The following is a 21,610-nucleotide window of genomic DNA, read 5'->3' on the forward strand; positions in this document are numbered from 1 at the left end:
GAGTGAAAGCGAGGAGACCAGCAGCATTGACACGGAGAAGTGGCTGTCCGAAGAGTGGCCAGAGATTTGTGATAGCTTTCCACCATCGCAAATATTCAACGCAGATGAGACAGCATTGTTTCGGAAAATGCTGCCAAATAAGACTCTGCACCTGAAGGGCAGTGCATGCCATGATGGAAAGAACAGCAATGTGCTCGTCTCGATTTTGCTCGCTGCAAATATGGATGGGTCATGCAAACTGCAGCTACTGGTTATCGGCAAAAGCTAGTCACCACGCTGTTTCAAAAACACGAAAGGCCTTCGGTTCGATACACATTTAATAGGAAGGCTTGGACGACACGCAATCTTTTCACCGATTGGCTCCGAACTTGGGATGCCGAACTGGAGAAGTCAGGCCGCAAGGTTTGTCTTCTTCTTGACAGCTGTTCTGCCCATCGTGTCGTCTGCCAGTTGAAGCAGAGCACCATCAAATTTCTGCCCCCAAATACAGCAGTGAAGCTTCAACCTCGTGAACAGGGCATAGTGAAAGCGTTTAAGTTTGGTTATAGGCGGCGGTTGGTGCAAAGGCTCCTAATCAACCTTCGGTTGAGAATCGAACTGAAGGTAGACCTCCCCGGAGACATATAGATGCTGGCTTGTGCCTGGAATCAAGAAGCAAAGCACAATCGTGAACTGCTTCCGCAAAGCAGGGTTTGTGGTGGCTTCAGACGACAGGTGTCTAGACACAGAAGACGACGGCGCTGGATGCCTGGACAGCGAGTTTCGTGAGCTCTCAGTGTTTGCAGCCGCCGTCCCAGACGGTGTAATAGCACAAGATTTTGTCAGTGCTGATGACGACGTGCAAGGTGTTGCAGATCGTGCTGATGCTGAGATTGTGGCTGACATCATAGATATTGAGGAAGCAGACTCGAGCAGTGGCAAAGATTCAGGCGAAGAGACCCAGCCGCCTTGCACTGCAGCTGAACTTGCATCCGCATTCAGCGTCATTCGTCACTTTTATGGCACAATGGAAGGCACTGGACTTTCTCATTTGGATACCACCAACAAGCTTGAGGACAGCTTAATGAACTTCATAGTGCAGAAGAAGAGGCAAGCTAAGCTCATGGACTTTTTCTTGGGAAATAAAGCTGTGCTTTCATTTTTTGTGGAGTTTGGAGGAGCAATTCAGTAAGTTCCCACTTGTCATGATCCCGGGGAAATTGTCTGAGATGTGTGCAGTTTTGAAATAAGCATCTAATAGGCTTATTTTATATTTCGAATTATCAATGTATCAAACTTTTTCGTGATCGCCTTAGAGTTCGATATATCCGGGATCAACTGTATTGTCATTGATAACACTGCTGGTAAAAAGCAGTGAAGTGACTGACACAACATGCCACCAGAAAAAACATTTGCAACATCAAAATTCTAGCTTCTAGCAGAAAGCAGCACAACACTACATCAGATATGATGACTGCACATCCCACACTTGTACAGCATTGCATTTACAACTTTGCAACTTTATGTTTTATAACCTTAGGCATGTGCATAATCCTTACATATAAAACAGAGGTAAGTTTCTGCACCTGTAACACTGGGTTTGAATATCCGCAGTGGATTGCTAGAGGAAGTTTTTGGGCGTAAGCCACTGCAGCCTATCTGTCTTAGTGGTCAGTCAGCTGAGCCCGACTGGCAGTGACAGCTTCATGCACTGGAACAGGTCCATCCCTTGTTGCCCCGCTGCGGTGGCGTAGCATGGCAGGTACCTGAGGCCAAGGACATAAACTCGTAACTCCAAACTGTTTCCCAGTGAGTGCTGCTGCTGCATCGATTTCTGCTGCCATGCACCCGCTTGCATGGAGCTTGTGGACGTGTCAAAGCTTTCCTGACACACATCATAAATGAACACATAAACTTGTTAGTGAAAAGCCTTCTGTCCATTTCATACTCATTACAGAGAGTGCAGAGGAGCATTTCATGAAAAATGATTATATAGTGTCATCTGGTCTTTGTTAGGGTGGGATATAAAGCTCCTAGTGTGGCCTAGTGGCTGCATACAACCGTGATGGAATTCGTGGCAGCTGGTTCTGTTGGAGACATTGTTGCTATATGTGCCCGTAAATCATTTTTGTAGTTTCTGGGGCATGAGGCTGTGTTGGCGGGGGGGCGCATATGGCACAGCTCTGTATGGATGGTCTCGCAGATAACCCCTGACAAGTTGTTGTTGGCAGTTGTAGTGTTCAGATGGTTGACAGAGAAGACTTGTGGGTGCAAGTTGTACTGGCAAGCTCAGGTGTCTAATGTCTTCCTATTTAAAAATGCCTCACTAGTGGATTTCTCTACAGTCTTTGCATTTTGTATGAGGCTCAAGAAGTTCGCTTTCCTTTTCTTGGTCATGTTGGAGTCGATGTGCTGTAGGAGACATTTCATTTCTTTCTCAAGTACACCATGACATTCTTGTTCAGATGCTGGATTCGGGCCTGTAACAGCCCGGCTCTTTCCTACTAAACGACACTGGTGAATGTCTCCGGTAGTTCCTTCTTAAGCTCTCCCATATTGTCAGTGAAGACTCGTGGCTTTCAAACCATGTTCGAGCTTGGCCATCCAATGTGAAGATGTCCCTAGCACTGAGTGCTGCGACATGACCGAACATTTTCGGTCAGGCTTCAGTGTCTTCACAGGATTAGCTGTGGAAAGTTGGTGGATCACGAGGCTGACAAAACACAGCAGATCACTGCGCACCAGGCTGGATCTTTGGGTGCATAGCAGAACAGTAGTTCAGCCCTTCTGGTCACGCATGATCATAGACGGCAGACAATCAGGCTGGTGCAGAACTCAACCAATTTATTTGGTGAACTTGTGCTCATGGTGGTACCAGCAAGTGCACTTGACAGTTATCAGTATAAAAATGCTCACTGTTTTCAACCACACCCAATATTACGCCGACAGCGCACTTTTGTTGAGATAAGCCTCTAGAACTCCCATGAGCGTTGTAGCAACTGTTGTACATGATCATTACCGTTCTGGAGTGCACTTAATGGGTTCTATGTAGCGAACCAAGTGCCGCATGCCACCACCGATAAACAAGAACATGGAAAAGCAAACAATACTTTGAGGCAATAGAAGTATCCTGCCTTACTTAACCTGTGGGGCTGGCGACTGTGCCATGAGATCGCTACCCAGGCATGTGCCCACCTGTGCCATGACATGCCACTGAGAAGAGGTGTCATGGCACTGCATACCACGACAATTCACACGACTTAGTGTACACACGCACCTTTTGAAACGTTATTAACCAGCATACTTTTCAGTGATAGCTCTGCCTGCCTTTTGCTTTCTCTCTCCATGTGTCTTTCATACAATGGATTCTAGTCCACACTTGCTGCCTATCTTTCTTCACAGACCACTGAGTCTGGGTACAAACTGTAATAGCTGCACGACAAGATAGTGCGGTGGGAAAGAGAGGGGATAGCTTGAAAGAAAAGTAATGGTTTTAACCCTCCTAGAAGCCTCCTCCATTTCTTTCTTGAAAAAAAAAAAAGGAGACTGCACATCTCCCCTCAGCCAAAATGACACAAAATGGCGCAACATCTTCTATTGCGAACTGTGAACTTTCTGTGAACTTCGAAAATTCTATGTGTCAAGCCGTTCTCCAGCTAGAGCTGGCCTACTCGTTAAGGTATACCTCCTGGCTATATGGCCACTCTTGGCTCAGTCCAGCAACCAATGTTTTCCAAGCCAGTTTTTATGAAAACTGCAATGCACACCGTGCAGGCTGTTAAACATGTCAGCTAGCTCAGTTTCCTTTAGTGCAAAAGCACCTGGAACCAGACAGCTGGTTGGTTAGTGCAGAACAGCAGAAGTAGCAATGTGTGCAGCGCACGTTGTCATAGCTCGCGTTTCAGGTTGGCTGCTAGCAGCTAATTGTAATGCAGCAATAGCATCTAGTGCAGCATCACTTTGAGTGCTGCCGCATGTGTAGATGGTGCAAAACACTGCCAAGAGAAAAGCGTTCCAGATGTTAAAATAGTCCATGATGCAACAGACTGAAATTTTTTGTCTCTACCGAGGCTTTGAGAACTGGATAGACAGAAAATAACCATTTTTTCTGCCAGCAGTGCAAACTTTTTCTGCAGCACTAGTCACTGTGTCCAAATAAACGACAGGTTCCCTGTGTTGAAGAACTTGTTGATTTTCAGGGCTAAAGTAAAAGGTTAAAACAGGTGTTCTTGTATGTAATGTACAAGGATGTCTTTTGCAACTTTTTTAGTTAGGAGGGGAGTCAGGCCAGTGAGCACGTCTTCAGCTCCTCATGAGGAACCATATGAGCTTACAATATAAAGGGAGGTCCCATTGTATATTCTTTCCCACTGCTTTCTGTTCTATATTCCATGTTTCACCCTCTGTCATGTTTTTCATGCTTGATGATTCCACTTTTCCAAATATTTGCTTGTCATGTTTTCTCATTTCAGTGCTTTTAGAGTTTTATGAGCTCCAACATGCCAGTACTTATGCATCGTGTACTTTAGTATGGGGTTATGTTTTGTTGCCGTACAGTAACTTTTCTTAAAGTATTTAGTCGTCACAAGACAGTATACAGATATTTACATACACTGTGAGACCATGCAGAATGATGACGTTGACGATTTGATCGTATTGGCGCGAGGGCAGCTTGGCCAAGAGTGCCATTGCTACAGCCAGTGATGGGAAAGATCTTTGAAAATAACCTAAATGATTCAACACGTGAAAAAAAAAAAAACTGACTCTGAAACCAAGGAAATCAAAAAGGCAATCTCGCACTGCATGTGAAATGCGGAGGTTGTGGGTTCGGCTCTGACTGATGGCATGCTTTTCTTCTACTTTCTGTGACACAGTCGACACACGAAGGTCATGGGTTCCTATTTTGCTACTGCTCTCAAGTTGTTAAATTATCGTCGTGCGCAGTCAAACCATGCGAAGCAAATGGCCCTATTATTTACGATACCCCAGCTGCTTCTTGTTAATTGTTTCAGACGCAGCTGCAAGGAGACTCTCCGGAACTGACCAAAAGAATTCAATAAAGTTTTTCATTCATTCAGACGCTGATCCCAAGGTCGCGGGATTGATTACCTGCCGCGGCCGGCCGCATTTAGATGGAGGCAGATTGCAGGAGCGCCTGTGTGCTGCGCGAGGTCAGCGCACTTTAAAGAACCCAGGTGGTCGAAATTACGGCGTGTGTCGCTTCTGGACGTTAAATCCCACATATCGCTACCGCTTGCCACCGTCTCTCGTTTATTGTCGTCGTGTAAGGCCTGTGCGGTTAGTCGGCTTGATGGCCGTTCACGGTTTGCATTTCATTTTGTGTTTGTCTTTTAATTACGTTGCCGCCCGATAAACGTTTCGAAAATTCGATTTTCTGCTGTTTCATTTGAGACGACATGCGGACTTGAGACAGTCTCCAAGTCAAAAATTTGAAATACCAGCAGGCGTTATCTGTTATTGCATAATAAGCGAGGAGCCTTCGTTCGAAATGCGCTTCTCATTTCCTCGATCTGCCGCAGTGGACCGCATCAGTCGCTGCGTCATTGCAATGAATAATGCATTGTCTGCTGCCGGCCGTATCCCCGCGTTAATAGCGGATGTTCTAGCCCGAAGAGCCGTGGATCATGTATAGGCTCATTGAAAAGGATTGGCTGTCGAGTCCTTTGTAGCGACCCGGATGGCTGGGGACGTGACCCACCGCGCGGCTGCCTTTCCACCGTTTCGTGGTGAATGATGACGCGCACTGTGGCAAAATCGGTGCAAGCTGGGTTTTTTCCGTTGGGTCAGCGAGCACGGGGAGAAGCCCCGTCGATGCACGGGGGGACTCCGCAGTGCGCGTCTTGGTCTTAGCTCGCGTGCCGCCAGCGAGCGCCGAAGCTTCTGGGCGCGTCTCGTCGCCATGGCAACGGGTCCTCCCTGTCGGCCAACCCGGGGACAAGGAGTGGGGGAAGGGCGTGCGCCGCTGGCAGATGCGTCGGTGCCGGTCAGTCGCTGCTGTTTCAGCTGACCCCGCCGGCATCCCCCAACATCTCTCGGAATCGGGCTGACCGTGCCCCTCTGCAGCAGCATTGCGTACACTGCTGTTGGAAACGGAGAAGACCGGATAAAAATGCTCTTGCGCATTGCGAGTTACGTACAGTTTAGTAAACGGTTAAATATGACACTCGGTGCAGCTAGCGCGCAGTGGGGTGTGGCCTTTCCGATTAAAGTCCTCGGAATCGCTATTCAAGCCCTATCAAGCTTGACTATGCAGTGGCAAGGTAGCGCTGGCAAATAGCTAACCGGAGTCGCGACTTTGACCAAGTAGATATGAGCTTGCAGAGTATAGGCCATTGGCACGACTGCTGATTTATGCGGGGAATGCAGGCACGCGGAGCAGAGCGACGGGACCGTATATACGATTACTCCGCATAGCTGTCGTCGGCTGTGTGACTCACAGGAGCGGCAAGGAATGCAGCTGGATGCCTTTTTCGGATGACGTCGCAGCTGCGGGCCACATGCTCACCACCGAAAGAATATAGTCTTAGATTCGAAGCCTACAACCGTCTTTAAACCCACGAAGTCACAAGCACGCAGCACCCCCTTCACATTTTGCACTAATCGCTGCGTAGTCGTGCTGGTTGGTGATAACACACAACAACAGCCGCTCCCTTTCCATCAGCCGCCGTGAAAGCACTATTTCACTCAATTCTTGCTCTCAGTACCCTACACGATAACGCGACGATTATCCCGTCGTTGTTTGCTTGTACAGGGACGAGAGTACCTACAAACTTCATTCTTCCGACTGCGTTGTTGCGCTAAACTGCATTGCGCGTGTTGTTGCTACTTTCACGGGAGAACACGAGAATGAAAGGGGCCCGAACCGCTCCCTCGTCGACCACGATAAACGCCTTCGGAGACTGCAAAGTGCCTTACGAGCGATGTCGTCTCGGGATAACTTTCTCTTCCTGAACGCGCATCGGGGAGCCACGTGGAAGCGCCTCTGATTGTCTCGAGGGGCGAAATGCGCGTAGAATAGCGCGCACTGGTGTGATAGATGCGCGTGATGGGGCACACGTGCACCTACGCGGTCGAACTCATTCCCACGTGGCGACAGCATCACGGCGGCGCCTTCCTCGACCGGCCCCAAAAACGAGGCGACGCCAATTGTAGAAAGATTAGCTTTCTCGCCGGAGCAGAGGACACTGGACAACAAACAGCCCGCAGGAGAGGAGAACGCGGGGCGAATAGCGTCGCCGTGATATTCCGTTCGCTGCGAGCCTGCGAGCGCAGGCATTGCGCGACCAGCCGCCTAGCATTTGCGAGCGACGCGTGCCTGGTTGGTGTAGATAAAAAAAAAGGAAAGAAAAAGATGTGGCGCAATAATTTACGAGGGGCGGACGAAGGTGCGAGCGTCCGTCGCCTCCGCCGTGCTGCAGCCCAGTCCGGCAGACGCGACGTCATCGAGGTAGGAAACAAAAAAAGAAAAGGGAGGAAAAATGATAAAGAAACGGCGGTTTATCTCGGTGCCGAGAGCACGATTTCGGCATGAAATTCTCGGCGATGTACGACGGCGGCATTGCACGCACTGGCATGATGTAACGAACGGCGGCAGTTTCACGCGCTGGTTAAACTGCCGCACAATTTGGTTTTTCATGCGCTTAAAGTCAGCGGAGAGTGCGCTTGTGTCACAATCGTCGTCTCATTTTCCGCCGCCATGTGGAGCACTTGGTTCGTCTTCTTGTCCAACGGGTGCCCGTGCGTATTGGAATAAAAAAAACAATCTTCCTTAGCCTGGTTGGCCTACTCTTTCCGAAACAGAATAGTCCGGAAATATAGACATTTAATCAAAAATAGAGCCGCGAGGACAGGTTACACAAGGGATGAGCAGGAGCGAGAGAGAGAGGATAAATATTAATTCGCTTTCAGCCCCCTGTCTGAAACTGCTACTGGATGTCGCCCAGCTCGTTGCGGACGTGCTAAACAAGAGCCAGAAGATGGACGACTGAGACTTGGGGCTGGGATTGGGAAGCGAGCGAGTCGTTCAAGGAGGTGGAATGGGGAACTGGGTACATTGCATTGGGTGTAGATATTTTCTTATATCGAGCGGCACATGCCCAACTGTAAAGAAAACTGGAGGATTTCAGGGGGGGGGGGGGGGGGGGTACATGCCTAACTGTGAAGAAAACTAGAGGAATTCAGGGGGGTGGGGTGCGGGCATCTCTGAATGCCCTCTAGCTTGAGGCTGCGGGGCATTCACACGAAGAGTATGTGAATTATTGAAAATTCCCGCAGTGGGAACATGCAAGGCGTTCAAGACAATGCGGTAAAGTGTTAGACTCCATTTCTCCCCCGGGTTTCCAGGGAGTACGTGGAGAGGTTAAAAAGCGCGCTTCTGCTGTTGCCAGTCGTTACGTGGCCACGTCGCGGGTGCATACCGCATGGGGATAATGTTTTCGGAACACACAGCCTGGTCGTAGCGTGCAGTTTCTGCCGCAGGCTTTAGCGCAGCTGTAGCTGTAGTTAGATGACGCAAACTAACAAACTAACGATAAGTTTAGTTTTTGAAATTTTATGATGGTGGTACTGTCGCTTAAAAAAGTCCAGGAAACGAAAACTTTCTTGGTGAGTCACTCTGGAACGCAGAACTCAGTAGGCCTGTTTTTTTTTTTCCCCCACACACCTTTGTATCTTGTTAGCTTGCCACTAAATTAATTTTCTCGTCCTACGTTTGCATAGTCAAACGTGTGACATGGCCAGCTGCTTGGTAACCCTTTTGGTGCTGTTGCGGTGTCTACTGCTAACGGGTGGCCACGTCGAAACTTTTTCCCTGCTCTCAGCTGTGTCGGTCATTTTTCTCAAGTCGCCTTTTGTTTTGCCTGGTGATTAATACAACGTCAGAACAATTCGATTATTAGCACCTCTCCTTCTGAACAAAAATCTCAGGTTTACGCCGCACTGATGAGGCACAGGAGACCTACAACATCTTCGCTTTCACATTGTTGAGATTTCTTTTTACTCTTCTTCTTTTACTTTTCTTTTTTTAGCGACTCGGCGTGGTTCTCCCGCGGTCACAAAATACGCCACCTAGTTGTTTTCGGTTAGTGGAAGGTGCCAACGCTGATGTTCGGCCGTTCCGGAGAGCACCCTTATTTGTTTTCCCAGCCCCTCCCGCCGTGGTTAAAACGGCGCCGAGACAGCGTCAGGGAAACCGTCGGTCATAAATCCCTTCGGCGAAAGCTGGCCGGTGGGGAAGCACGCTAGGAGAAGTGCACCGGAGGAAATGCGTGGACTAAAATAACCCGGGAAATCACGCGCGGGGAGGCTGGCCCGACGACCAGGACCGATCGGGTGGTTGAGCGGAGATTGCGAAGGCGACTCCGTAGAGCCGGGTGAAACCACGTGATGCGTACTTATTGGAGGAAATATCTGAGGGTAGAGCGGAAGTGATTGAATTACTAGCGGTCGGGAAGCCACCTCCTAAAGGGCACGCGTCTGCAGCGGTACCAGTTTGGATGTGCGCCCAACGTCCCGCATTTGCTTTTCTAGCTCAGCAGCCATCGGGGATAACATTTTTCAGCCCTTGCTTTCGTTAAGTTATTTAAATCTGTCGTGCCAGCACGGGATTCGGGTTTGTTGCCTTGTGCCCGTTTTTAATTTTCGCTGGTCCTGATCATTTGCTGCGGCGAGGTTTCTCGGTCGTTCTGCGAGACTATGATTAGATTTGGGCAGGTTGGGTGCACCGTGTTCTAGAGGTGGAAATGTACAGCGCAAATAAAGACGAGGACACAAGGAATACATATGGAACACACGAGCGCTGTGTTCCATGTGGAACACACCAGCGCTTGTGTGTTCCATGTGTCTTCCTTGTGTCCTCGTCTTTATTTTCGCTGTACATTTCCATCATGAATCACCAACATGCCCAGACTGCCACCTTAGTGTTCTAGAGATATCTGGTTCAGCGTAATTGTGTCCGTGCAGCGCTAAAAATTTTGCTCTGGAAAGGGGAGAGGTATTTGTAACTTTTTGTCAGTATTGTTGGACAGTGCCCTGTTCGTATTCTGCGGGTACCTTTACTGCAGGCGCCGCCAGGGTACATTGCCCCGAGTCGCTCTGCGTGCCGTCTGCAAAATTGTTGCTCTCGAGAAGAACGGGAATCAATAATACTTAATGCGCATGCGCTTACTGCCACGCCCAGCTCGTTTTTTTATTGTTTTTCAGCGTTACGCGTCTGCGGAACGGAAATTACAGGAGCAGAGCTGGGGTCTCAATATTCGTAAGCAGAACGCTGCAAAAATCTTTTGCTGGTTTCTTGTAAAGCGTGCTTCTCCTTTGGCTGCGATGTGCTGCAAGGAAGACGAACGCGCTGGGATAAAAAAAAAAGAAACAAACGCGGCTGTTAGTAATGGAAAAAAGTCAGCCGCCTTGATGAGCGAAGAAATAGCTGCTTGCTCTGGGAAATTGCGCCTTCTACGTTGAAGCAAACGAGAAAGAAAACGATGGAGTGGAAGGGTGGTAAATGAGAGTGCGCGGAGGGAAATGTTTGGTCAAAGCAAGAGCTGCCCCAGTTTCGACCCCGACTGTAGCGAAGCAACTCGGTGCGAAGTCGCAGAAAACTTTGCCGCTCCTTTGGAACAAGTGGATTAGTTTCCGGACAGCGCAGGAAGCGAGGAGAATTCTGTCGGAGCGGAAAGGGAGCGGGCTTCCGGAGATGGCCCCAGCGCGAGCGCGCCGGGAACAGTGAACGGTCACCCACCGCCTACGGACTGCGTCGTACGTAATACTAAGTACGTAACTAATGCCGATAAAGCAGGGCTTGTTTACCTTTCATCGCACATTTCAGTGGATTTGTGCCTCCCTGCGTGCTGACATTAGCATATTTTGATGTGATTTACGTCTTCTAACCTTAGCTGACAATTTGAACACAACATTCTTCGGTGTGAACGTAGCCTGAGAGCATATAAAGCAGCTATTTTGCAAGCTTTTGGATGATCAGACTGGTTCATTGCTGAAATACTTTTTCCGGAGATTCCAATTTTGGTAAATGGTATTTATTTGTAGGCACCTAAAAAATGTTACTTTTGTGCGGCACGGCGTCATATCCAAATTTAGACAGTTTACTTTTGAAGCAAACAAAATATTACTCGCTGTCCGTATTATACGGAATTCAATACTCATACTGGGTCCTTTTCCAGGCCGAAGAATTAGTCGACAAAGTCAGCAGCGATTTCTTGTCGACCAGCTACGTAAGAAGCTTCTCTTTTCAGCGTGGCGTTGGTTCGTTAAATAAATAAAAAATAAAAATACTTCACGGCAGCTTTCGAGCAAACGAGCATCTCCTTTCTCGCACCATTTTCAGTGCGCAAATAATAGCATGTACCTGTACGCACGTGTTAAAATAAACTTGCCTTAAACGATTCAGATCCGCATCCTCGTCGAATAATTGGGTGTTCAGCGATGTTTCGCGTATTGCTTGATGTTCCACATGGCTCTTTACAGCAGTGTTCCGTCTCGGTGGATCGCATACGCTTCTTCATGCAGTGAGTTACGTGCTTTTGTTTGCTGCCCAGTCTATTTTCACTGATATTTTTTTTCAGCCATCTGTGCCTATTTTCCGGTTTTTAACGACGTGCGCGCGTAATCAGCATAGTTTTGTCACATTTTTCAATTTGCCTTACTTCCGCCATGTTTGCGATGCGCTTTGGCCATTTGAATTGCCTGAACATGTTCTTTTAACGCAGCGTCATAACCGTGCGGTGTTTGCGGGGAATGGGAACTGCTGATTTTTGGAGGAAACGATTTGACTTGAAGCGCTTAAAACCTTGCTAGAAAGGCTGAAGCCACTGTCTTTCGTCATTATAATTCGTAATAGTTTTCCGCTTCAGTAACCGCGGAATGCGGCGCTGGACCGACTAGTTGTAAAGAATACGCAGACCTGTGGAGAGCAAGAAGGAATTAGAACATAGCTTTCAGCAGAGAACGCAAAGAGAGGAAAAAGCAGCGAATCGGAAATGCGCGTTGCAGGGAGAGAGCTCTTGATTCAGGAAGGAAAAAAAAATAATTGGAAAAGGGAAGAAAAGACGGAAAGACAGAAACGACGACGGGGGTCGGAAGTTCGTTAGTGCGACGCGTACCGTCGCGTTGGCGACATCGAAACACCGCGCGCCCGCGAGCGTTAATTGCAGCTCCTGTCGGTTGTGCGGAGCGAAGCAATGCTATTACGCGCCTGCCACGTCTGCCGTTCGTCCCATTACGACGTCTTGACTTGATTCCCGCTCCCGTTCTTTTTTTTTCTTTCCTCCTTTTTTTTCCGTACTTCTTCGCAAATCCGGCCCTTGTTCGAGAGGCGCTTAGCTCGATAACTACGGCGTTGAAGAAGGACACGGTGGCATTAGCGTTCCAGCGTGGGGCTGTGACGATGTCTCGGGCTTTTAACCTGACGGGTGGTTCACTTGCCCCGCACGCGCTCGTGCGTGAATGGTGGTGCGTTGATTTCCCCACGTGTGGCGGTGTTCATGCGCGCAGTGTAGTAGCGCCACAATCACCGCGTACTGCCAGTGGGATCGCACCTGCCATGGTCACAAACGATGTGGATGCATGCACTGGTCTTCCGACCGCTTTGTCATTACCCCGCGAATACTAACAGGCGCGAAGGCGGCCGTGCGTAGCGCCTTTGGGCGCGCACCTGTAGCGCCTTCACACGCATCGCGACTGCGTCGCGACACCGCTTTTTTTTAGAGCGACGCATTTCGTTCGGATCAGATGCGGTGCAACGCGAGACCCTGATTCGTCCCTATTTCTCCAAAGCCTCGCTTGTTCGCCTTAAGTGCGGCTAGCGTGTACACGTTGCGACACGAGGAGGTTCCGGACGGAAGGAAGCCGAACGGGAGGGCACTTCTTCGCGCGAGGAGAGACGGGTGACCCCGCCGTCCGCAGTGCTGCAGCGGCTTAGCGTCGGCGGCCCGACGGCAGAATGGAGGGACAAAGAGAAAGGGCGAGGACTAACGGACGACGAACAACGGTCGCGTACCCGGTGTCGTTCTCTCTCCCACCTCTCCACCGCTCTCTCGCGGCGTTCTCCTAGCGGGCGAGATTCGCCCGGGGACCTCGTGCGCGCGCCTCGCCTTTCGCGCTCTGCTCTTGTTTGCTCTGCATCCGGCGGCGACGCCGGCGAGGAGCCGTCGAGGAACATCCGACGACGGCCGCTCGAGGGAGGCGCGCGGGAAAGTGGCGGCCGTTATTAGGGGCCGTTCGATAGGAGCGGGACACGGCGGCGGCGGAGGGGCGAGGGCTCGATGGGGGCCGCGATTATGCGGCTCGCGACGACGGCCGTGTTTTATGTAGGCGCAGTGGGATAAAGAGGAAGCCGCGCGGTACGTGCTTCGTCTTCGTCCGACCTCGGCTGCTGTTTTATCGTTTGTTGGCGGTGTGTCGCCTCGAGCCAGGAACGGGATTTCAGTTTACGAGGCGGGTGCCGACGTTTCCACAGGTGTCAGTCTCTCACCGCGCTGTACGTTGCGCGCGGATCTACTTTTGTGCGAGTTCGGCTTTGCCTTTGCAGCATCCGGACCCTGTCCGTGAATCAGCGTCACTCGGTCTATTTATTTATTTCAGATATCCTCGGGGCCATTCTCCTTGTGAAGTGGTAACGAAAATAGGCGCTTTGAAAAGAACATACGACAGTATAGAGAAGGGGCTCGGTAGTTGAACGTGACACATTTCAAGAAAATAAACATGCCTTGGCTGGGAGGTGCGATTTTGACGATGAGTTTGATGACAAATTGTTATCAAAGAGCAGCGATTTGATTACGGCTTATTTGGAGCGCGATTTGCTTTCACGCTAGGATGATTCGTGACAGTGCGTCGCTTGCGTGCGCTCTTGGATAACCGTTCTGGCGGTTTGTGGCCGGCATAAAGAGGAGCGCGATCATTGCGCAGTGTAGGATTGCTTCTGCGCTGTCTCCATCCATTCTGAAGCCAGATTAAGGGAAGTCATCCCAACGGAGACATATCACAAACCCAGAAATAACGCAAAACATTGCTGTGCACCGAGGGAAAGTATGCTAGAATGCTGTTTCGCGTACGCTTTGATTTTTTTTTTGTTTCCAGTCTCATCTGTTGGACTTCATGCGAACATTCTTTGACTTGGTCACTGGCCGCAATTTTGCATTTCGCCCATTGCCCGCGATCCTGGTGGCGCTGCGAAGTGCAGCGAGTGTGCCTATTTATACTGAACTCTATCATGTATTTTGCACTACGATACTCGATTGTGCACTGCATCGAATAGTGGAGAGATTGAGGACGTTTGCTAGCACGCTTCATTTCGGACAAGTTTACGGTTCGCTAGCGCGCTTTCGTGGTGAAGGTTACGCAGTTTCACATTCCGGGCGGGAGTCGAACCCCTTGTACAGGCCGAGGAGCGCCTGCTCTCTTTCCGTGATATTCTCTCGTACTACCGGGAACAAGGAGGGGAGTACGAACCCCCAGCCCCATCCCTCACCATAGCGCAGGCCGCACACTGGCGACGACTACAAACTCGGACAGCTCCATACCCCGTACTACTACATGCCCGATACCCAGACCAATTCCCCTCGGCATGCAAACTTTTCGGCAAACCAGGAGGCTTTCTACACATCCTGCTCACATGCCCCACCTTCCCTCATCCCCCGTCACCGACCGTGGCGGAGTCTTACGGGGAGACTCTGATGACCGAAACTTCTCCCAAAGACCAGCGCCGGCTCATCTCCAGCGTTCTGAGAAGGATTGCTCTCCAAGTGCTATCCTTCGCTTTGTAGGGGTGCCTCCTCACAGTGAGGGAGCATCCAAGTGCCATGTAGGGGGATTCGCCCGCACCATTTACATCATCGCTGGCAATAAAAGTTTCCACCACCACCTAGTCCTTGAGCGGTTAAGAAACCTTGGTTCACGCGATGACATTTGTATTTCTCGCCCTTCAGAATCTTGCCACTCATCGAGAGGTGCAGGCGAAACCCAGCAGAGAATTACGGCTTACGAGCGCGTCAGCCACCCGAGAGCTGAGTGTACAAGACGCGCACAGGGCGTTAAGCGAGATAGCGTATGTGGTCTTTGTCAGGCACGGTCTAAGCGCTACTCCCGTCACGTCGTAACTAACAGAAGTTACGTGAAAGGCATCGGGCGTAAAAAAGAGCATCCCATTCTTAGTGCACCGATGGATCATGTCGAGGGAAAAGAAGAAAGAAAATTCCCGCACCACATTCCGGCGTATAAAGTAAGCAATGCCCACAGACCAGAGGCAACAAGTCTGCATTGTGCGAACTTTTAACTTCGAAGAGAGCGTTATTCGTTCGAGTCGGGCCTCTGCTACCGTGCCGGAACGAAAAGGTGGCGCGGACGTCCGAACTAGCGTGCACCCTGGCTGACCGCCCTTCCAGAGGGACTCATCTCCGTCCTCTCCGGCCTGAGGAAGAGGATGTGGAATAGCGAAGGAGAGCGGGAGCATTCGGAGAGGGGGGCGGAGGTTGCTGGTGAGTATTTCCGGAAGCGCCCGTGGCCGTGGCGCGGGGCGCTGGCGTCGGCAGCGGCGCCCTGCCGCTGGCCTCGAAGGCGGCCCGTGTTGCCCGGCGTGGCCGCATCGTGACGTACGACGACGGCGGCTCGGTGCGTCGTCGGCCGGCCGCTGCTGCTGCAGGCTCTCTGCTGCGACGGGTGCGCGCGGCGGGAGTTGCTGGCGCGCGCTCCCTCTCTGTGCGGCGGCAACGGCGGCGCGAGCGAACGAACGAACGAACACGCAGTGTCCGGGGCCGGCGTGCGCCGCCGCCGCGCGTCTCCTCCTCTTGTTGCTGCTGCCAGGAAGTGATTGCTCGGTGGTGCGCGTGTTTACCTCCGCCGGAAGCGAGGAGAAGGGGCGGCCCTCGTCGTCGCCCCGTGGAACCCTTCCGGCGGTGTCGTGAAGAGGACGCCCAAGAGTCGTCGCTTCGGCTTCGATTGGGCCTCGGCAACCGGAGGAGCAGCAGCTGTTGTCGCTCGCGAGGAATGCCGCGCACGTGGTTCCGCGGGCTGTCTCCGCCTGTTGTGCGCTTGTGTGTGTGATCGGCGGAGTGATCCAGCGCGTCGACTGTCGACCGTATCGCGACTGAGTGCGCGGACCCAGTTGCCTCCTGGCCGTTCCTTTCGTCCGAAACAGGGCAGAGCCGGGTCGCTTTCTTGCTAGTTATCCCACAGAGCGGTTTCCACTTGGCCGTGTTCGACGCTTGGTTTCCCAGCGTTTAAAGTAGAATCCTGCTCTTTGCCGGGTGAAAGCTGCCCTTGTGTTCGGGCTCCGAGACAGCGATTTCGACGATTCCAAGGCTGTTTCGTCTTGCCCGCCAAGCCCCGTGTCGAGTCAGCGTGTCTCGGCTCCTCGCGAGGCAGATCGGCGCTTAAAATCAGCCGCCGTTATAGGTGGTCCGCGGCGGCCGGGGAGCTGTCACTCTGTCGCCCTCCCGAAGCGTCCGACCTCCTTACCCCCGGCGCTGTCTTGGCGCCTTCTGCGAAGCCGTTCTCAGAGCTCGCTCCTATTTCGGACGACTTTGTTGTTGGCCCGCGGCGTGGCGTCGCCCTTCGTCGTCGCCGCTGTCCCGGGGAGGGCCCTAAAAATAAGGCACGCCGAGCAGGGCTCTCTGCCGTAATCTATTGTCTCGACGGCGACCGCGGCAGCTGCTACAGTGCTACTCCGGCACTGCTTTCCTGCCCGTGTGCCGAAGGACTCGCTTCCCTCTCCCACCGGCCGCCGCTTTTAGCCGGGGCCCATAGACTTCTTAACCCAGTTCAGTGGCGGCTAATCGCGGCGTACTGCGCAGTGCCGCTCCTTACCAAAGTCCGAGGCACATCCTAAAGGGCAGCCTCAGCGCGGGGAGTATGTAATCGTGAATCCCCGCTTGATCCATCGACGTTCTCTCATCCCCGCCGCACTATTCTCTTTCGTCTCGCAACAATACCATCGTTTGCCGTTTCCCACTCGCATCAAATCGTCGTGTTCTCTGTTGGCCCCGGCAATCATTGCTCGCATTGAATTCGTCATTGCTTCCGGCCTGGCCTCGCCGCGTTCAGGAGAGCGCGAGCGCTTTTTCGGGACCATTGGCTCCGGACAATTTGGCCCCCGGCAGTAATTAATCCACGGGGCCCCGCGAATTCCGCGCGGCAGTGCTTGCTACAGCCGCGCTGTTGGCCTGGCGGCGTGTGCTCGTCGACCTAGCTGCAGGGAACGCCGCGTGCCCCGGGAAACGCGGCGACAGCCCGCTTTAATTAAATGCAAATTTGAGCCCCGGCTTGGGAGAAGCCCGTTGAGCTCCGGCCGACGTATTGCAAGCGCCTGCCGTGGGTTGCGCCGTGTCTGGCGCGGATTGAATCGTCCGGTTGCTTTTGAACGTTTCCTCGTCGTCGGCTGAACTTGGGCTCGCGGGGGGCGAAAGGAGGTTCTTTTGTTCTCTGTAGTTGCAGGCGGATTACGCCCTGTGCCTGCGTGTCCTTGCCGTGTTACCGCTTCTTCTGTGAAGACGACAATCGTGTATGGTAGCGCGCGTTCGTGTCGTAGGTGCGCGTTGTTTCTGTTCGACGCCGGTGCAGAGTTTCATTTAGAGGTCAGCGAGGCTGTAACCACCGCGGGTACCCCTTGCGTCGTCCTCGGGTTCCGCCTTTTCTAGTTCGCTTTTGACCCCGCCGTCGCCGGTACTTTCAGCCACTCGTGAAGAGTTAGTTAGCGGGCAGAGCATTCATGTGTAGCATGCACACACGCTGTTAGCTTGACTCGCATTTTTCTATGGCTCTGCGGGTGGTCAACTTTGGACAGCTCCGTCGAAGTCGTCCTTCCTAGCTGCCTCCCTTGTCGACGCTTACGCGAGCAGCGCTGCTACACCTCGCGTTAGCGTCGACTGCTTGATGCGCTCCTGCATGCTGACACCTCTGCCCTGACCATTGCAAAAGCCATACGCTGTCTTGGACCCACGCTCAGGCCACTTGCCCGTGTTTTTCCCCCGTTATTCGCTGTTCGTGTACCGGGTACCCGTGCATCCTCGTTGGACGGCATATATGGTCATTCTCCCGAAAGCGGCGCACCGCATGCTTTGGACGACTGTCCGCGATCCTTCCCAACCCTCGACGCCTGCCCCAGCCACTCTCCGGTGGCGCCTTGCCGGCGCCCGTCATGTCAGCCAGGGAAGCAGCCGCACGAGTGGACGCAACGAAGACTTCGCACGGTGGCCCGCGCGCAGCTGACGGCGACGACGGGATTCTTGGAAGGAGGTCTCCTCGCGCCCCGTGCACGCACGGCTTAGCCTGAAGCGGAGAAGGAAGGCAGCGCTTGCGCAATCGCACCCTTTCGGCGCGTGTGTGTGTGCGACGGCGTGCTGCCGAGAGCAGCTTTCCCAACGCCGCCGGGAAAACAAGCAGGAAAAGAGGCGAGAAAAGGAGGGAAGCCGCATTTCCACCCGCTCGACTGGAAGGATACCTGTCAAAGAATCGCTTACCGTCTTGCCGAAAGCGGGGAACGTGAGTCGTCGGGTGTCTCGCGGGAAGAGACGTTCGAGGACGGTTGTTGGGTGGAAGGAAGAAATAGACGCCCCCGAAGAGAGGAACCGCCGACAGTCTGCGTGCGACCGGATCCGTCGGGCCTGAGCGAGAAACAGAGTTGCTAAGTGCGCGCGCTTGCCTGCAAGCGGTGTTGTCGTCGCCTCTCGAGCGTAGATGTGTTGGGCGGTTCGCTCGGCGAAGAGCCGGCCGAGCGCAGAGTGAGGCGACGGCTGTGCGTGACACGCGGGAAAGGGCGCGCCGCCTCCCGCCGAGGAGTCTCCTTCCCGGTTCGCCTTTTTCAGCTCCCGCGTGACGGGGCTGTGTTGTAGACAGCGCGGGCCCGTGTAGTCAGTCGCCACCATGATCGACTGGGTGTCCATCGTGCGCCACTCTCGGCGGCGCTTCTCCAACTACATGTACGCCATGCCGAGCAAGGTCCGGCGGCGCCGCAAGCACCAGATGCGCGCCCAGCAGCGGCTGCTGCAACAGCAGCAGCAGCGCTACGACGACGAGAACCGCGGCTACCAGGCGGTCGAGCCGCCGCCCAGGGCGCGCTTCTCCTGCTCCTGCTGCATCCCGTCGCGCAAGAGCCGTCGGGTGAGTGCCTCCCCCCTCTACCCTCGGAGGGGGCTGCAACCCGAACAGACCGCTGAAGACAACTGCGGCACCTTTTTTTTTTTTTTTACAGCGCTAGCTGTATTAGTCTTCCCCCGGTGTCGATGTCGTCGTCGTCCCATCCGCATGCCGCATGTCAGAGTCAAAAGGTGGGCAGCTGCGTTCGGCTTTTGTTAAAATTATGCAGCCCAAGGAGCGTGCTTCTAGGCTGTGTAGTGGACCGCTCTAGAACCCCTGGAAATGCTAAGCTTCGGAGCGGTGAGGACGGGAGTTCCTCTCCCCTTCGGGAGATTTGGAAAGCTGACGATGCAAAACGGGTCTCATCACACGGTCTAGTATCCAGCCTAGCGGGCTGTGTATCTTTCGCCAAAGGGCACGAGGATATATGTACAAAGCTGCTTGCTCGGGGGCACGGTCTCTCTACCGTGGTCTCCATCCTTCGGAGAATGTCAGCTTGGGCATGCGAATTACAACCGGAGGCGCTAACTCTACCCGTGACTCGACCACTTCACGTCAGCCATGAATAGTCCGCCCAATCACTCATAGTCAACTGCGGCTATTTGTATTGTTCAGTGACCGGGTGTAGTCAGGCGTGGCGTTGTCGTTGTTTTAATCATTTCGCGAACCAACTGGCGCTGATTACTGCTCGAACCCTGAAGGCAAGTGGTAGGGATTAAAAAATAACGATATGCAGTAGCCGCGCCTTTTATGACGGTGTTGAGGTTTGTCCGCGAGCAGAGATGCTTTCATTGCATAGAAGTTGGGAGTGTTTCCCGCCACTCCGTGTTAAAACTAGTGACGTTCTCGATGACGTAGACTGACGTGAGTTTTCTTCGTTTTGTTTTTCTCGTAGAGCTTTCGTGCTTGTCGTACTTGTATGATATCGATACAAAAGTTACCTCAGTATTCGGGCGCGTAATTTTCCGTTTTTTGTTGTGCTCAACGAAACATCTTAGCGGCCCGTTGTGGTACCTGCCCGCCATTTTTGGCTCTTTTCCATCTAATAGGAGCCACACTTTCTGGGAAAGTAGCCGCCCTTTCCATTGGCCTGACGCGGTAGTCCGTCCGTCTTGGCCAACTTCAGTTTGGCCTAAGGGTCTCTTTAGGCATCACACGCTCGCACAGTGGAACACCTCGGGAGGCGATCGTGACGCGAAGGTCTCGCTGGGAGCAACGGTCGTCGCTGTACTCCTGGATTCGCGGAATCGCTCGCGGATATCGTTTGTTTCGTAAGCTGGGCACCAGCGCAACTTTGCCCCGTGTCGCTAATTAGCGTCCAATTAGTACCAAATACGGGGCTCCTTTGATTATCACGTGTATCGAGCTCTTGGCTTTGCGCGCCGTCTCATCTTTTGCGACCTCTCTCTCAGACAGCTCAGGTTACGCCAAACGCTCTTACCTTACAAAAACGAATGCTCTGTACAGTACTCACGGATTGAAATAGGACATTCGGAGCGCCAGCCTTGCAGTGCCACGCAGGCATCTGGTAAACAACAGGCCAGCTCGTTGGCTACTGGAACGAACAATTCTGCTTTGTAGATGTTCTCCCCCTCGCGCCATACCACAATGCACCACCTTGATTCCATGAGTATCTACGGGCGGCGCTCCATGAAGCGACGGCCACGCGCTCCGAATGTCCTATTTCAATCCGTGAGTACTGTACACTTTCTGTGGCCTTCTTATATACTTTACTGCCTTCCTGTTGATATTTCCTTTTGTCTATTCATAGTCACTAGACTGTTTACAGACAAAAGTCTACTAAAAGTGTATGGTCATTAATAGTGATTCTCTGTGGACTCTCTGTAGACTTTGTTGACAAAAGCCTTTGGACAGTATATAGACTGCGTAAAGAAATTTTTGTAAGGGCTGTGGTGGAAGCTGTAGAAGTAACGACCTGCGAACGAGGCTGTCTGACGGACCACCGTAAACAGTTCACCGTGGTATCAACCTTTCCGTGCATCCTGTTTATATTCGTCGCTAAATGTAGTTGTGTGTAACTTATTCAGGGATACAGTAGGCCTTGTTTTCGCTCCCACTTATCTTTTATCTTCATTTTTGAGGCCTAGGTGGTAGCTAAGTGTGCACCTGTTGTTTCCATTTGGATGGTCTGTGGCGGAAATGTTTACCATTTCATACGCCCACACTGCGATATTTCTGCCTAGGGTCCTTTTTTATACATATGCACCCTTGGTTTTCCCATGACGGGATCGCAGCAAGCAGAAAATTCATAAGTGACAGGGACACACGAAGAAACGCAAAGTGATACATCCTCTGTATATAGGGAGTGAGATAATATTTGCTTCGGCTCTACTGGTCTTTAGAGCTGGAAGGGCGGGCTGCGAACGTTATGAGACTCGAAGGGAAGTTCGCTGTGTGATCTCTTGATGGCACGATGAGGAGCTCGACAAGGTTGTTCTTGGGCCCAGAGGTGATGTTTATGTTACACCGACTCCGACCGCCTGCTGTTTCAATATAGACGCAAACGCGC

General features: G+C 52.2%; 1 protein-coding gene across 13 annotated transcripts in view; it reads left to right on the forward strand.

Moving 5' to 3' along the window:
• dlg1 (MAGUK family member discs large 1) overlaps positions 1–21,610 on the forward strand; it is a 540,041-nt gene that overhangs the window by 31,118 nt on the left and 487,313 nt on the right. The window contains exon 1 of one of the 13 annotated variants that reach the window (XM_077658729.1): positions 15,561–19,104. The exons of 11 other annotated variants lie outside the window; for them this stretch is intronic. In XM_077658729.1, coding sequence (XP_077514855.1) covers positions 18,868–19,104 — 237 coding nt within the window. In that variant the 5' untranslated portion in view covers positions 15,561–18,867. Of the gene's footprint in view, positions 1–15,560; positions 19,105–21,610 lie in introns of those variants that run through there. One more of the 13 variants, XM_077658728.1, reaches the window with a different exon arrangement.

The sequence above is a fragment of the Amblyomma americanum genome, chromosome 3 (genome assembly GCF_052857255.1).
Source record: "Amblyomma americanum isolate KBUSLIRL-KWMA chromosome 3, ASM5285725v1, whole genome shotgun sequence".
NCBI lineage: Eukaryota > Metazoa > Arthropoda > Arachnida > Ixodida > Ixodidae > Amblyomma > Amblyomma americanum.